General features: G+C 41.6%; 1 protein-coding gene across 2 annotated transcripts in view; it reads right to left on the minus strand.

The window, feature by feature from the left end:
• Positions 1-651: 651 nt before the first annotated feature.
• LOC125902213 (adenylate cyclase type 1-like) overlaps positions 652-13,636 on the minus strand; it is a 61,299-nt gene continuing 48,314 nt past the window's right edge. The window contains exons 9-20 of one of the 2 annotated variants that reach the window (XM_049598400.1): positions 12,222-12,419; positions 12,024-12,121; positions 11,809-11,893; positions 9,878-9,967; positions 9,371-9,633; positions 7,213-7,339; positions 6,598-6,759; positions 6,360-6,506; positions 6,154-6,252; positions 5,836-5,950; positions 5,618-5,742; positions 652-4,138 (exon numbers count right to left, since the gene is read on the minus strand). In XM_049598400.1, coding sequence (XP_049454357.1) covers positions 3,719-4,138; positions 5,618-5,742; positions 5,836-5,950; positions 6,154-6,252; positions 6,360-6,506; positions 6,598-6,759; positions 7,213-7,339; positions 9,371-9,633; positions 9,878-9,967; positions 11,809-11,893; positions 12,024-12,121; positions 12,222-12,419 — 1,929 coding nt within the window. In that variant the 3' untranslated portion in view covers positions 652-3,718. The remainder of the gene's footprint in view (positions 4,139-5,617; positions 5,743-5,835; positions 5,951-6,153; positions 6,253-6,359; positions 6,507-6,597; positions 6,760-7,212; positions 7,340-9,370; positions 9,634-9,877; positions 9,968-11,808; positions 11,894-12,023; positions 12,122-12,221; positions 12,420-13,636) is intronic. The other variant, XM_049598401.1, reaches the window with a different exon arrangement.

Consider the following 13,636-nt stretch of genomic DNA (forward strand, 5'->3'; position numbering starts at 1 on the left):
ATAACTGACCTGAATTTGTTGCATTTCACTCCAGAGCAGACGTGATTCCAGTACTGTACTACACTGAAAATTATTAAACAAGCCAGGCGTTTGTTGACTTAACTGTTACATTGCGTAACCCCAAGACAAATTCTACATCAGTGCTGGAAAAACAATTTTGGCCCCCACACAGTGTTTGGGACATGCTGACACTCATCTGGCTGTGGCCTGTGGAAGTCCACTCTTTGGCATAATAAACCTGTCATTGTCTGCCATAGTTTGCTCTGTAGCGTGAAAGCTGTTATTTTAAGAGCCATAAACGAAGGTGTGAGAAATTAAATTATATAGAGTGGAACTAACAGGGAAAACTGCCCATAAAAAGTTATATTTGCTGATCGTTCGCTGTGCTGCATGCTGCGTTTGAGGTCTGGGGGACAGAATGTAAATATTGCCTCGTACGGCTCATCCTAAAAACCAACAAAAAGGCTAATTTGCTCCCTCAGCCACCATCCTATACACCTACTAGTTTTATATCCCTGTATCTTATATCTTAACAGAGTCATAGTCATACTCATGTGGTATTTTATACACCAATATTGTCTTTATTACAAAATATTCAATAACCCAACTTTACACTGTACAAGATACAACATAGTTTACAGCTTTTGGCTATTTACAAAAAGTATGATCTGCATATCAAAGTGAATATATCTAAAAAGGCAGGTTGCAATCACTGTAAGCTTATTAAGTAAGGCAAAAACTTGAAACATGATGTATTTACACTTTTGCAGATCAAGTGAAAGTCCAACGCTGATAAAGATATAGGCTACAAAGATATCTGAAGTGCCTCGCATTTTTGAGACTGCATCTGAGAGACGTGCTAAAGCTTATATTCCTTTTGAGGAAAACTGAAGATGTAGCTTAAATATAGTGAAGGAAAAAAAAGCTGGAGTACGGTAATGTAGGCCTGAAAGACGACACTGCACCAAAGTTTCTGTGGTCTCGAGAAAATGTGTCAATGTACATGGAGCGTTAAAAGGCTTAGGCTAAAGGACTAGGTCGTGCATTTGTAGAAGTCGTGTCCTTATTGTATGTGCTTAAGTAATGTATGTGCTCTCTTCTGTGCGGATGAATGTCTTCCTGGATATCTACAAAGATGTCAGCACCATACATAGGGGTGTACTGGTCCGCTATGTGATGTTGATCCTACTTCATGACTGGTCCAGTTTTGGCATTAACTAGTTTCCATTTTAGGTCAACACCTGATCTGTTCCTTTCATTGACCTTTACTGCCTCCTCAGTGTCAAAGCCACCACTGTCTGTGTGTAGACTTAAAGGGAATGTTCAGTATTTTTGAACCTGAATCCTTTTTCTTATGTTTTTGCATCTAATTGCAACAATAATTTTGAAATTTGTCCAGTATTAAAAGAGGCCACGGCGGCTGCAGCAGCAAAACAGGCTGCAATGTAATCACTTGGGGCAATTGTCGTCAATTTATGTCCACTATAAGTGCTCGAGAAATTAAATGATTTTCCTTATCTTTCACTGGTCTGCTTTTTAGTGTGTGTAACCAAGTCTCATTGGACAAGAGGTCTTGTTCTGAAATCTCACAGACTTTTCAACATTGTCAAGGTCAGCTAAATATTCAGCCATGAGATTAAAAATCTTTTAGATAACTAACAATAAGTCATGCTTTGTGTACTTCAGCACATCAAACTCTTACCAGCAATACTCTCCCAATCTCTCACTAACATTACCACCGTTGTTTTTACTGCAACGAGTCACGTCTCACAAATTACAGAATGACGCCCCGATCACACAGAAGGTGCACCGCACTGCCTTTTTAAAAACTGAATGCAACTAGTAAAAAAAACGCTTACTGCATCTTTTTATTTTTGCCAGGCAACCACCTATCACGTCCTTACACTAACCTTCCCGTGTAATGAATCAATCTAAAAAATTCATAGTAATTAGTAGCTAGTTAATAAAATGTTCAGGCAGAGGGTACTTGCTGTAGCTCTGGTTGAGGGTGAGAGGCTGTCATTAAGTAGTGTGTTGGGCACAGGGAAAGGGAGATCTGTGTGGGTACATGAGACCCTAAAAATAAGGGTGGATCACGGGGAGTACTACCAGTTGGTCCAGGAGCTTCACCTCCATGATGGCTGTTTCCAGGCATATTTTAGGATGACTCAGGGGCAGTTTGACAACCTGCTGTCCATTGTCAGCCGTATAGCTCTGGATATCCAGCAACCACTACCACTGGTTTCTCCTCCATTGTTTACCAACCGTAAACTTGTTGTCGTGACCTTCACAGAAGGCCCATCTCTCAAATAATCCATTTGGACAATGGGAAAAAAGCAGAGATGATATAGGGTGCTTTTCTGCTCTGAGTGGAAGTATTTTCAACTCAAGGAGTTCAGAGTGCTTTGGCAAAAATGCCAGGCACCTAGAGCGCAGAAACACGAAGCGGATCGCAACACACTCAATGAAAACAATCAAAAACTCTGCCTCCAGTTGCTAAAACGATTTCTGTGTGATCAGGGCCTGAGACCTCTCCTTGAGCAAGACTTCGTCACAGTAACAAACAGACGAGCGAAATGTAAGGAAGATTTCACCTCTCTGTAGGACACTTCCAATGACAATCTGAGCCTTAATGAATGTAAACTGACAGTGCACATTGCAGCCTGTTTTGCCGCTGTGGCTGCAGCGGTCTCTCTCTTGACACAAAAACATGGGAAAATAGGGTCCAGGATGAAAAATATCAAAGTTCTCCTTTAATACATGCCACATTATATAAAACTATTGTGAATCAGAGCTAAAAAAACCCCCATCAGATATTCGGGAAATCTTATTCTGTCTCTCCAGGGTTCAAAAAGACACTTTTTAAGTCAACTGATGACGTCTAAAAGAGTCCCGTATGCCAAATATGTTCAACCTAATGCGACATTTTCTCTCCTCTCGAGTATGTTGAGGCAATGTAAGCAGTAAAATGAAAGATCTATGGAAAGCTCAATACTTTGGTTTTCTTTCAACAGGAGTACCGTTACTATGGCTGTCAACTCTTAAAAAGTCATGCACTATTAACTGTAAATATGTCTCAAAAAAAAAAAGCCTATTTCATCCAGTGAGCTCTGAGTATAAAAAAGTATTTTTGTGCTGTTTCGTTACAATTCAGAATTAACCACACATGCATACACACACTCACAAGTACACGCATGCATGCTTACACACACCAAAAAAAGAAACAACACCATTTTACACTGTTAAGTAATGCAATGTATCCTTGGCATAATCAGAAAGACAGTGCAAAAGCAATAGCATGGTCAGTCTTTTTCTGGATATTAATGCACATATCCCTTGTACATAATGGAATATGTACCACATAGAAAACAAAGATGCACGTTATACCTGGATCTGAGGGAACCCAGGAACACCACAAATCTAATCATCTGGTATAGAGATGTTAAAAAGAGGATTTGAGATTCCGGGTTTCTTTCTTCACTCCACGTTTGTCTTCCAAGAGTGGCAAGCAGTTAAAAATCCCTAAAAGCGAGTATGATTGTCTGTATCACCATGTCATTTCTCCGGAAGTTTGTATCCTGAATGAGCATATTCTGGGATGCGCCAGTAGCTCAGGATTTATAGGAAATACCTGGAGAGCCCTGTCTTGTCTCCTCTGGCCTCCACACAGGGTTTCTTTCCTGTATTTTCAGTGAAGTTTGTTTCCCTGTCTTTCTTCCTACACTGCTACATCTGCAACAGCTGCCACAGCCTCGATCTCAATCTCTGTCACCTCCACGTCCTCTTCATCCTCCTCGCCCACTGCAGGCACACAGGACGAGGGCAGGCATGTCGCTTGGCTGTTGCTGCTGTTGGCGGTGTTCATCTGCATGTTGCTGCCCATGCTGGCGTACGCGGTCAGGCTGGCGGCGGAAGAGACGCTGCCCAGATTAGTTGGGACGCTTGTTTTGCCACAGGAGTGGATCCGGCGTGCCAGGCTGGCGGATCGCACCACTGAAGACGTGGTTGCTGTGCCCACGCCCTGAACTTTGCCCTCCAGGAAGTAGGTCAGCATCTCACCTTTACCCTTGACACTGACTTTGCCGCGACACACCAGGTCGTAGTTGGTATTCAGCAGGCGATAGACGTCTTCGGTCACCTGTATTGAAGGAACAAGGAAACATACATGTGTATCTATTCACATAAATTCAATCAGTGTGTTCTGGGTCTGCCCTGTGGCCTCCTACCAGCGGGACGTGCCTGCAACACCTCTAACTGGAGGCGACCAGGAGGATCCTGATCAGATGCCCGAACCACCTCAACTGACCCCTTTAGACGCGAAGGAGCAGTAACTCTACTCCGAGCTCCCTCCGGATGTCCGATCTCCTCACCCTATCTCCAAGGCTGAGCCCAGACACCCCGTGGAGGAAATTCATTGACCATAGGTGAGGGCTGGGATGTAGATGGACTAGTAAATCGAAAGTTTCAAAAGCTTTTTTTGTTTTTATGATGTATAAATTTCAACTTTACAACTGTAGTTTTGATGTTTTTATTCAATTTTCCCTTCAAACATTGGGCCTCATGCAGAAACATTCTCTCAAATTTCTCTTAATTTTCTGTTAAGAGAAAAAATAATAAAAGAAGTCAACTCCAGGTGCACCAAACACTCTTAACCATCAAAATCTACTCTTCCCAAGGTGCTGAATTATGACTCCCACTTTATCATAAGTCACCTACTTGTATAGGTAACACCCACTAAACACTACATAAGGGCAGGTGTTGTGACGTGTGCAAATACTTTGGCGTATAAAGGCTGTAACAGTAACTTTTGCAGAAGTGGAATCCACATATTTTCAAATGAACTTAAACAGAGTAAACAGTGATTTTCCAGAGTGTCTGTACAGGCGTTATAGGAAAATGCAAAACCCAGCAATGACAAACCATTTATGATGCTGTATATTGTGTTAGCAACAGTGGTGGAGGAGGTATACAGATCCTTTAATTAAGTAAAAGTACTAATACCACACTGTTTAAATACTGTTACTTGAAAAAGCCCTGTACCTCAGTGGAAATTTGTCTTTTGGCTTCTCTCAAAAATCATCTTCACATAACAAAATGCACCAATAAAAACATACAGTTAAACAATATATATGATACAATAGTACAAATAGGCAGGTAGGAGCAATAAATCAAATTAATATTAAAAGAGAGCACGTCTTATAAAAACAGTAGTGTTCATTCTGTGTTCACTGCCTGTATGGCACAGGGAATAAAGGACTTCTTATATATGTTCAGACTGGCTCTAGGGACCCTAAATTGACGCCCGGGCAGATGGGAGCAGCTCAAACTGTGAATGTAATGGATGTGAGGCATCGGCAATAATGTGTTGAGCCTTCCTGCATACAGCCATGTCAAATACGTTGCTGAGTAAGATGTTACTGAAGTAAAAGTATTAAGTACAATTTGGAAAATGTGTGTAAGTATCAAATGTAAAAGTACTCAATGTAGAAAAATTTAAATCAATTTAATAACTCAAAAACAATTTTGTTTGTATATCCCTTCCTGCAAATCAATCGCATCTCCCCATATAATAAAATGACTTTTAGATAATTATCATAATCCAGTGTGTGTTGAATACCTGTATCTTTCCCGGCACTCCAGTGCTGTCCATCCTGCTGGCCACATTGACCGTGTTTCCCCAGATGTCATACTGAGGTCGCCGCGCCCCAATCACCCCTGCGACCACTGGACCCACATTGATTCCTGCATAAACATAAGAACATGTTAACAACAAATAAAAAGTACTAAAGAACAAAGGTTTCTCACGGTCACATTGTGAACTAAGGGTAGACTTACCCACTCTCAGCACAAACTCGTTGTACGACTGATAGTTGATTTCATCCAAGACGTCAAACATCTCAATGGCGTAGTCTGCGATTGTGCTGAGATGGTCGTAAACAGATTTTTTGGCCTAAACAGAGGAAGTATACAGAGCAGTTAGCATCTATGCATGTAATGACCCTTCATACTGGCTTAATTACAATGTACTGCATTCATTTCTAAGGACTCCCTTGAAAACAAGATGATTCATCTTAAGGAACTATCCTTCAAATAATTAAATAAAATAAATAAATACATATGCAACACACACAGAAGCATAAAATAACACGCCACCTTAGTTCCAATGGTGGGGACGAGGCCCACAGCTGCCATGTACGTACTGCCAATGGTTTTGATTTTCTCTATATCCTTGTAGCACTCCTTATCCATGAGCTGCAACACACATACATTCAAATAAACACACCAGTGCAACACAATTCAAATCACCGAGAGGTCAAGGATGTTCAAAGTACAAAAAAAAAAAAAAATCAGCCTTCCACCTCATCAAAGTCAGCAATGATCTCATTCAGAAGTCTCAGGCACTCCACTCCCATGTTGTTGCCATCCAGCTCAATGTAGAAATCATTGAAGTTTGGGATCGAGGCAAACAGGACACCAACTTGAGCGTAGGACTGATAGTATAGATCCTGACGGGACAAGACGTAATACAGTAAAACAGAAAAGAAGACATGAATCAGAAGACATCAAAGGTGCTTTATATATTGTCTGTTTATCTACCTGTTTGTCTGTTTGTCTGTCTGCCTGTCTATTAGCGAGGCTCACCATGTTCCTGGGGTTTGACAGTAAGAAGTGCTGAGCCACATGGGCCGGCAAGAGATTGAAGAGAATCCTCCTGTTGTCCAGCTTGACTTTCTCCATGCCGTCTCTATCCTCTTCCGCCTGACAGCAGATGTAGTACACAAGAAAAATATACAGATACAGCCATGAGGACTGTAGCTTGTCTCACATTGTCACCACACGGGGTCAGTAGAAAGCCACACAACATGGACTGTATGTGTCATAGTTGAGTAGACTTGGCTATTACATGACTAATGCAACTAGTTAAATAATCATTTAGCTTAGAATTCAGCTTTTGCAATCCCAATATGCAAAGCAGTCCTTTTATAAACACTCCTGGTGCCAAATGAAAACAAGCTTCCTACCCTTGTTTTTTTGCCAAAGAACAGACAGCTGGCAGCCTATAAATACAAACCCTCCATACATCCCCCCCCATAGTTGACATGCATAAAAGCTGAAATGGCTGCATTCCTATGGTACACTTCTATTAAATCTTATGTTAATGATATTTAAGCCTCACAATATCCACAGCCTGTTTCACACACACTTCCTGACCTGCACAGCCCATAGGAAGTCCAAGCGTAGTTTGAGGTCAAGTTGCCTGGAGTGGAGGGCCAGGGCACTGACAAAGAGCAACAGAGACAGGATGGGCTCGTAGCCCCGGATGTGGAAGGACCCCCCACTGTGGAAGAGACCAACACACAAGTCAGCACTGGAGTGGACCACACACAAAACTACACACGAAGGTTGAATGGACCCTCCACAGTGTCCTGAGAAATCGCAAGGTAAGTTTTATTAAAGGAATAGTTTACTCAAAACAATACAAATTGTACATATACTCTCTGTGGTCCCAGAATAAGTTTTATATCAAATGTTGTAAATATGGTCAGAACCCAGTTATATCCCAAACACACACGCACACAAAAACATATCGAAATGGTGGCTTTCTGCTTAAGATTATTAGCAAAATTGTTTCTGTCCTTTCAAAGACACAGAGGATCTGAACTTGAGTAACCACCTAATAGTAAAAATGGCAATAAATAGTCTTAACAGACCTTTATTTATTTATTTTTCATGAACTCAGTGGTTTCCAACTGGTCCAACCACAGGGTCCGGATTTCTCCTTAGTCATTATTTCAAGGTCCACACAGTTTAATAAACTCAGCGTCATACTTGTGTTTGGCCATGTCGTCAAGCTAGTTTGTCGTCTCTGTCAAGAAGCTGTCCGGTAGTCACTCACTCTACAGTAGGAAACTGCACTCCAAAACAAAAGCTCTGTGCTAGAAATTCACTCTACTTCAAAAATAAAGAGTTTTGTTTTCTTGCAAACTTGATACGAGTCAATTGTGGTCCATTCAGAATGGACCCACGACCCACTTTTGGACTGCAGACCACCAGTTGGGAACCACTGCTTTAAAACACACTGTACATGTGTATATTGTATTGTATTTATCGTCATGACTCAAAATATCCTCAATTTCTGAAGTATCTCCAGGAAGTAGTTCATTCAAAACCTCCACATATTAATAAACAAACAAAAAAGAAACCTGGTGGAGTCAGATAACAGTAATTATAGATCTAAACATCCTAGAAAAGTTATGTCCATTAGAATGGATGGGGGATCTGAACAGGCGAGTGGAGCACCCCAAAAATGAAAGCTAATAGAGAGAGCAAAATAAGTTACAAAACAAAGAAAAATCTTTCTAAAAATTCCAATGCGACATTACTAAGGTGTCATGTATCCTATGGGGGGCTCATGGAAATCCAGTCACAAGTATCTTAGTTAAACTGTTACTTCACAAAGCAGTTGTGGATTATACTCCCATAACTGCCTGACTTGACTTGACCTGACACGGATTTCACTGTGCAATGCGTGCTCACTGAGTGAACACCAAAGTCCTTCATGGGGAATGCTGTTTTTATCAGTAGTTCAGCAGAACTTGTTGATTTATTTTCCGGATGCTCACTTCTCCATAATGTCATTCAATAGAAAACTTTTTCTGGGACCACAGAGAGCCTAAGGAGGTGACTATTTAATATGATATTGTTTTTGGGTGAACTATTCCTTTAAATAAATACTGGAAGATAATGTATATGTATTGTTTTACATCAAAACAAAATGTTAAACTCAGGAATACACATGAATGAAAGAGCTTAAATGTGCTAGAAATTTTGGACCGCACAGCATTATATTACTCACTGACGTCTAACTGCATCTAAACAAAATGAGCTTTTCAAAAGGGATCTTTATCTTAATAACCTTAACAAATTCAACGTAATCACTTTTCAGAGGCCCATTTATGATCTGAGCTCCAATAAAATTGGCCAGGCCCCTCTGTGCTGGGTTGAGACAGCTAACACACTCCCATCACCCAGCCCACATTGTCCTTTCAGGCTTCTGATTTGGAACTAATGAGCACATGTGCTGCTTCAAAGGGTGGAAAATGAAAGAGTGTGTGGGCTGCAGACAAGCAAAGACTCCTACACACACATACATCTCAGCACATGTACTGTAAATGTTCTTCCAAACGCCTGGTCATCCGTCCCCTCTCTGGCTCAAACAAACACAAAAACCGTGGCTCGACATTCTCCGCCAATTGTTGACTCATGTAACTTCCGGAAATGACAGGAATAAAAAGTGCAAACAAACAGTGTTTTGCATGACTGTGTGCGTCTTGGTGTCTGTGGTCATGTTGTGCCGTGAACCTCTCACCCTGCAGTCTTGCGAAAACCGCTGAGCTCCAACACGGTGACATACAGCACCCCCAGAAGGAGCATTAGCGCCATCTTTGGCAGCCATGACACCCGCAGGAAAAGTGCCAGGGTGAGTGTGCCCACCACACAGGACAGAAAGGCGTAGCGGGCACCGTCACAAGGCAGCTCCGCCATGGTGTGGTTAGCGCCGCCGTCCAAATCGATGATGACGATGGAGCTGTTGGTGTTGGCACTACCCCACAACCAGGGCATACAGCCCACCTGACGGAGGCAAATGGAGGATGCATGTGCATAAAGATGATAAAGTAGAGAGTAATTCAGTGGTAGCCTGCTCTAACAACTCAACTGATATATGACTGTAACAATAAAACATCTCACCAGCACAGTCTAGCATCAAAGCATACACTTTTTTAACCAAAAGGGAGCTACAATTACACACCAAAATATGGCGACATTTTTCTTACTAGCTGCTCATGACATTTTTACTGTTGCCGTTCCCACTTACCACACAGGCCTGGGCAACAGCGTAGATTAAGAGCACTATGAGAATACAGAGAGCAGTGCGAATCTGAATGGTCAGGCACCCTGGAAAACACTGAGACAAGAACGAAGAAAAGTTAGGCGAAGGAAACCAGCAACATGAGGAACATTATATGATGTGTAAGCAGCAGAGTTATTATAGTTTTGTATTTCTCGTGAGCTTTTATTTTTATTTTCGTTTTTGATTTTTGATTTCAGTTCAGTTTAGTTTCAGCGAGTTTCCAAAGTGGGTTTGCTTGTTTCAGTTTGGGTCTTATAGTTTAAATTGTTTTATAAGTGTCACTATTAGTTTTTTCTAAGCTATGATAATTTGGGGGGTATTTGTCAAGGGCAAAGGTCTGCCCCCTAATAGTCAACCGAATCTTAGTTGACCAGAAAGCTCATTAGTCAGCAAGATTTCATTGGTTGATTAGTTGCTGAAAAACAAACAAACCAACAAAAAAACAAATGCTGCGCCTTGTCAATATAAATCAAATCCTACATGACTGAACCATGTGGAAGTTTAATTTGAAAGGACAGACACAGGAAGTTGCCACGCTCAGCTGTTTATTTCCAGGGCTGGTACCTGCAGTTATTCCACAGGCTAGTTAATAACATGTCGGGCAGGAAATCCAAAGTGTGGGATCATTTTGAGAAGGTGAAGGACGAACCCAAGATGATATGTAAACTCATCTTCATTGGTCGACTACAAACATGACGTATCATCTGAAACATGGAAGTAGCTACATGCCCGTTAGCCCACAGCGTCATTAACAGGCGGCTCGCTCAGTGTGTGACGTGCACTTGTAGATAAAATATAGGCCTATATTAATGAAGGTTCATTAGTACGGTTTGTATTTCTCTGTAATGTAGCACAGTGTTAACAATGTTACTGATACTATTCTTTCTCACACCTTCAACTCAAACCACCAAAATATATCGTTTAATAATTAAATTAATGTTGTAAACATGCAGGCGACTAGTCGGCTAATGGCCCTAAATGATGACTATTTGTCGACTAGGAAAATTCTTAGTCGGGGGGCAGCCCTACTAAACATATATCCTGGGGGCAACCCTATATCCCTATATCACGGGCAACAGCTCTGGGAGATAGTCCTACAGTCACCTGCCAATGACACACTCCGCCAAAGCTTGTGACATCTGTAGCTTTGTGTTGTGTGATCAAACTGCACTGTCTTTTATTGTGACCATCCCAAGGCACATATGGGAAGTAATGATGCTGTTTAATCAGCATCTTGATGCGCCACACAGGTCAATGGATCATCTTAGAAAAGGAAAGTGCTCACTAACTTGAATTCTAATAAATTTGCGACCAAAATTTTAGAGAAATACGTCGTTTGTGTGCTTGAAAAGACTTGGATCTTTAACTTAAACCTTTGAGAAATGGGAGCAAAAACAAAAGTGTTGCTAATGTAAGCTATATTTTGCATGCACATAGTGGTGCAGACCTTTTCATTACTTTATATACAAATGTCAATTAGATGTAATCGTAGCAAAGGTTAGTAGAGAAAAGAGAACAAGAGTGAATAAAAGCCACAAAGGGTAATATAAAAAAAACTTTTAAACTGATGTGGTCAGGAGCTTAGGAGCTTTGAGAACGACCATCAACCTCAACAAAAGCTGAAATTAATAGACCAGCCATCTGAGTTTAAACACAGCACAGAGGCTTAGAAAGTAATCTTGAAGCCAATGAATACTGAATTGCTATTACAAGGCTGTATAAAATACATTTACATATTTCTCTTTAGTCAGCAAAAAGAAAAAGAATGATAGCAGAGAGAAATTTAAATGAAGAAACTCGCCGGCTCTCTGAGGCACCAGATCAGAGAGAAGAAGTTAACATGTGAGTAAAAAGTGAAAGGAAGACAAGAGGGATAAGAGAGCAGCTGTATTTACCTGTACTCTAGTGATATGCAGGTACATGATACAAGCTACTAGGAAACAGATGCAGAAGACGAGAAGAACAAGTACCACTGTGCCCCTGAGTGGGAAAAAATGAGAGAGGAAGATGGCAGGGTTAGTTAAAAGACCTGAGCCAATTAAAGAGATGCATGGAGAGAGAAAAAGCAATAGAGAGATGAAGGGACAAGAAGAGAATCTGCTGTACATACTGTGGTATAATGAGAAGATAGACAAGGCCAAACAAGGCAGCTAGGATCAGAGAGAGGACCACTGCGCTGGTGAAGTACTCATCAGGAACCTGGTGGTACTGCGTAATGCCAGAGACCAGATAAGAGTGAGAACCAACATATTCATTCAGAGGCTGCATCCTCAACATCTCACTGCTACAGGCGTCTAAAGTCTCTCACCCTCTGCTCGCGCTCAGAGCACTTATACATGAGTGTGAGGAAGTTGAGGTCTGCTGTGTCTGACTCGGTCTGGCGGGCCTCGATCAGACGACCGATGTAGCGGTTGACCCGGGTTCTGGGGCTGCTCTGGATCACATTAGCCTGGTTTGTGTTGGAACGACTCCTCAGCTTCTGTGGAGCTGTCCGCATGGCCCTCCGCTGGTGGAGATAAAGAAGAAATCCTCACTTAAAAAATGTGGAACTTGAAAAACGACAGTGTGATGATAAACAGGCTGCAATGCAGCGCCCTGTATTCGCTCCACTACTGGAGGATTATCATATTAGGAACAAGGGTGAATAAGAGTCAACAATAAGCACGGGCAGCTGATTATACTTTCAAATTAGGACATTGCCTTCACACTTAACTTCATTACTGAATGCACCCCACTGTGTCTAAGTGTCTTCGGCAGCCAAAGAGAGCAGCTTTGCAAAACATTGGGCATTGGAGCAAAGCCAGAGAGTTAACATGGCAGAGTGTGTGTGTGTGTGTGTGTGTGTGTGTATGTGTGTTTGTGTGTGTAGGTGGGTGTGTGCACATGTAAGTGAGCATGCTGGATGAATTGTGTAGCTCGGTGGCACAGTAGGGGAGCAAAGGGTGAGCAAGGATCACCAGACTGCTCATGAGTTCATGACATGACATGAATGTGTACAGCTCACTGACTTCCTTGATTTCCTTCGTTTCTTCCTTACTTCCCTGCTTCCTTCTATTCTTTCCTACTTCCTGCCTCCTCCTGTTCCCGTCTATTCCTCATTACTTCCTTCTCCCCTATCCTCCTTCAGTATATTCATCATTTCCTACTTCTGCATGTTCTTCCTTTCTGCCGTCTTTTCTTGTTTCCTTTTATCCTTCCTCAGTTTCCTCCTATTTTCCCTACCTCTGTATATTCTTCCTTCTTTCCTTCCTTCCCTGGCCCCGTACATTCTTCTTTAGTCTCTCTGTCCTTCCTTGCTTCAATCTATTCTTCTTCACTTCCTACTTTCTCTCCCTGTTCCCGTCTATTCTTTATTACTTCCTTTTTCCCTTTCCTGCTTCGCTATGTTTCTCCTTACCTGCTTCCACATATTCTTCCCTACTTCTGTCTTTCCTTTCCCACTTCCGAATATTCTTCATAACTTTCTTCTTTCCTTCCTTGTTTCCATCTATCCTTCCTCATTTTTCTCCTGTTTCCCCTGCCTCTGTTTATCCTCCCTTCTTTCCTTTCTTCCCTGACTCTGCACATTCTTCCTTAAGTCCTCTTTCCTTTTCTGCTACTGTCTATATTTCCTTTCTCTATTCTTTCCTCTCCTGCTTCTGGCTATTCTTCCCTACTTACTGCTTTCTGTCCTTGTTTCAATCTATTCTTCATTTCTTCCTTCTTTCCTTTCCTTTCCTGTTT

This window comes from Epinephelus fuscoguttatus, linkage group LG15 (assembly GCF_011397635.1).
Source record: "Epinephelus fuscoguttatus linkage group LG15, E.fuscoguttatus.final_Chr_v1".
Taxonomy (NCBI): Eukaryota; Metazoa; Chordata; class Actinopteri; order Perciformes; family Serranidae; genus Epinephelus; species Epinephelus fuscoguttatus.